Here is a 2,981-nt window from a genome sequence, read left to right on the forward strand (position 1 = left end):
ATTCCTTGCTGTTACTAATATCCTTATTGGTCCCTCCGCACATTAAATATTCTTTTCATCTCTTCTTGTCCTTCCCAACATATTTTGTTCCTAAACATCCAAAGTTTACAACCAAAAACAAAAATCCTTATGTTACACATAAACAAATTAAATTCTCAGATTCTTTTTATCTTCACAACATATATATAATACATAGAAATTTGTATTCGATTATCCTTTGCAATTAATTGTGACTATGATAGCATCATTCTAAATCATTATTGCACACATGTTTATACTAATACCCGGTTTCACTCTGTATACTGTTACATGAATCTACATGTATTTATCCGAGTGCACTAAAGGTTTATTAGTATTGTTACTATTATTGTTATTATTATTTTTTTCCTGATTTTCCTTACTCATTTAGTTTCCTTGAAAAAGCTTGGACCAGATTGCCAGGCGAAACGTTGGATTTACTACAAATTCATTCGCTGAGATTTTACAAATATATTATTCCTATTTAATGTCTTACATCAACTCGGCGCTCAAATACTGTGAAACTATTCGCTCTAATTTAGACGAGAGTTCTTATATAAAGTATTTGTGATAATGGATAATGTGTAAACATGGGTTCAACTAACGGTTCGTATAACATTTCATCAAGTTGCATCAATGGTGTTTAAGAGTTTCTGAAAAAAATAATCGAAGTTTTATCACTACTTTTCGCAATAAAATCTAAGTTTTCCGTTTATTGGGATTTGTTTGCTACCTTCTAATGTATTAAAATGATAATGAAAAGTATAATTTTTTTCATCTAATGAATAGACAAATTTTAAACAGAAACTAACATTGTTGTTTAGGACTATTCTTGTTCCTATGACATCTTTGGTATAAACAAACACTTTCGAAATATATATTTTGTGGTGATCAGCTGTCGTTTATTCAAATCACTGACAAAGAAGAAAACACACGAATAGTCGTGGTAATACATCATGAGTTTTTCATCAACTAGATTCTCGATACTTTGTTAAAATGGGATCGCGTAAATACAGACGGTTCGCGAACACTATAAGTTGATTAACATAAATCTGAAACAGCAAAACTTATGACAATAAGTGCACTTTCGAAACAATAGTGGTCCTGGAGTTTGAGTAGGACACCGTGAATTATGATTCTTGTTTATGCATATTTGTTGTTCAATGATTCGAATTTTACCAGCTTAAAACGTTAATAAATATATAGTTTTATTTATTTAATATTGTTAGTAACAAACTGATATTGCTTTAGTTTGGCAAACGTTGTTTAATGTTTGACGACTAAGAGTAATATATAACTCTCTACTTCATGGAATATAAAAAGAAAAGGAAGCACAAATATAATCAAGTCGCCCGTTAAAAAAATTAAGTCAACTAAATTAGATCGATATCATTCATTCAAGATTAAGGATCAGGCAAACTTGACATATGTTGCTGTCGAATGATCAATCAGTGAGAAAAATTTTAGTTCTACAGAAAGACAACTAGAGTACAAACAACTCAGTGGTAAATTTATTACTTATGACAGTAGGTGTTGTTTTTGCATATCACACAAGTGGCATCCATCCCTTCAAGATTGAAAGGATGAAATTGGTCCATACTCGAAGATTAAGCAATGTAATTTAGTACCTAATTCGTCTTACCAAGTGAATTTCTATTTCTTTATGGTAACATTAAGTTTAAATGACAATATCTAAATATAAAGTTAAGAAGGTTATATACATCAGTTTATCAAGAAAAAACGACGACTTTTTTTCGGTTTCGCCGTTAAAGTTCATGATCTTTACAATGAATAATAACAAAAATAGGAGAAAAATTTAAGTTTAATGTAAATGAACTTTAGATTCGTCTATTAGTTAGCTGTCAGTAAATAAATGATATACGATTGTCGTGTGAAACTTATTTCTTAAACAGTAACCATCCAAAAGTATTTTGGATGAAAAAAAGTAACTTTTCATGAAAATTTGGATGTAAAACAGGCAATGTTGAACAATAATAAATGATAGAGTAGGTCATAGTAAGCAATTAACTTTACTATTGATGGAGAATTTTGGATTTTGGATTTTAATTACTTTTGACATTTGGTTCATATATGAGAAAGCATCAAATTATGTTTCATCCATTTTACAGATCATTTATAAAAGTGGTGAAATATTTATTCCACTGTTAAGTACAAAGAACACAAAATATGTTCAGTCTCAACTACCAGTTCAATCCAATCAACGTACTTGTGATTACAAACTTTTACAATCAAAATCAAATATAGATGATTCAAAAACAAACAGTTTTGTATCATTTATCAAACCAGGTAGCTATTTAAGAATCAAAGGATGGAAAGTTGTTCTTCATGGTGAAATAACGTTTATTTTACGTACAACTACTCTTAATGGATTAATTATTTATAGTAATTCTATAAATGAACATGAATTATTTCCAAGATATATTAATGAACCAAATTTACTAGAAAATATACATGAAGTAAAACAGACTGGTTTCGATATATTCGCTTTAGAGCTACGTTTAGGACGATTACATTTTTTATTAAATACTGGATCAGGTATTGTTCAACCAGAATTCGATAGAAAATATTTTGAATCAGAAAGTAAAGGTTTTATTTCCGATGGAAAAGAACATTCTATTCAAATTGTATTTGATGAAGGAGATTTAACAATCAATGTTGATGGTGAAAACCTTGTAACACATGGTACAGGAATTAAAACGTGAGTTTAAGTTATGCTAACATGGCAACAATTAGAAGTGGCTTTTTTGTGGAGATTTAGTATTTTCATAGTTGAAAGCATGATTCAATTGAAGCTAGACCATCAAGGAAAACCTGGAAGCACTGAACAGCCGTTTGTCCTATTGTGGGACTCCTCAGCAGTGCGCATCTACGGCCTCGCCTCGCGAGAAAGAGACTAGGACCTATCAGTCTCGCGCCAAGAGCATTTAACCGTCGGATGCCGG

General features: G+C 30.6%; 1 protein-coding gene across 1 annotated transcript in view; it reads left to right on the forward strand.

Moving 5' to 3' along the window:
- The window catches only part of Smp_180760 (chondroitin sulfate proteoglycan-related), a gene marked incomplete at both ends in the record, with an annotated part of 53,017 nt that overhangs the window by 11,977 nt on the left and 38,059 nt on the right, over positions 1–2,981 (forward strand). Inside the window, one exon of the mRNA XM_018794479.1 lies at positions 2,148–2,737. Within this exon, the coding sequence (XP_018648888.1) occupies positions 2,148–2,737 (590 nt within the window). The remainder of the gene's footprint in view (positions 1–2,147; positions 2,738–2,981) is intronic.

Source organism: Schistosoma mansoni, chromosome 1 (assembly GCF_000237925.1).
Source record: "Schistosoma mansoni strain Puerto Rico chromosome 1, complete genome".
Taxonomy (NCBI): domain Eukaryota; kingdom Metazoa; phylum Platyhelminthes; class Trematoda; order Strigeidida; family Schistosomatidae; genus Schistosoma; species Schistosoma mansoni.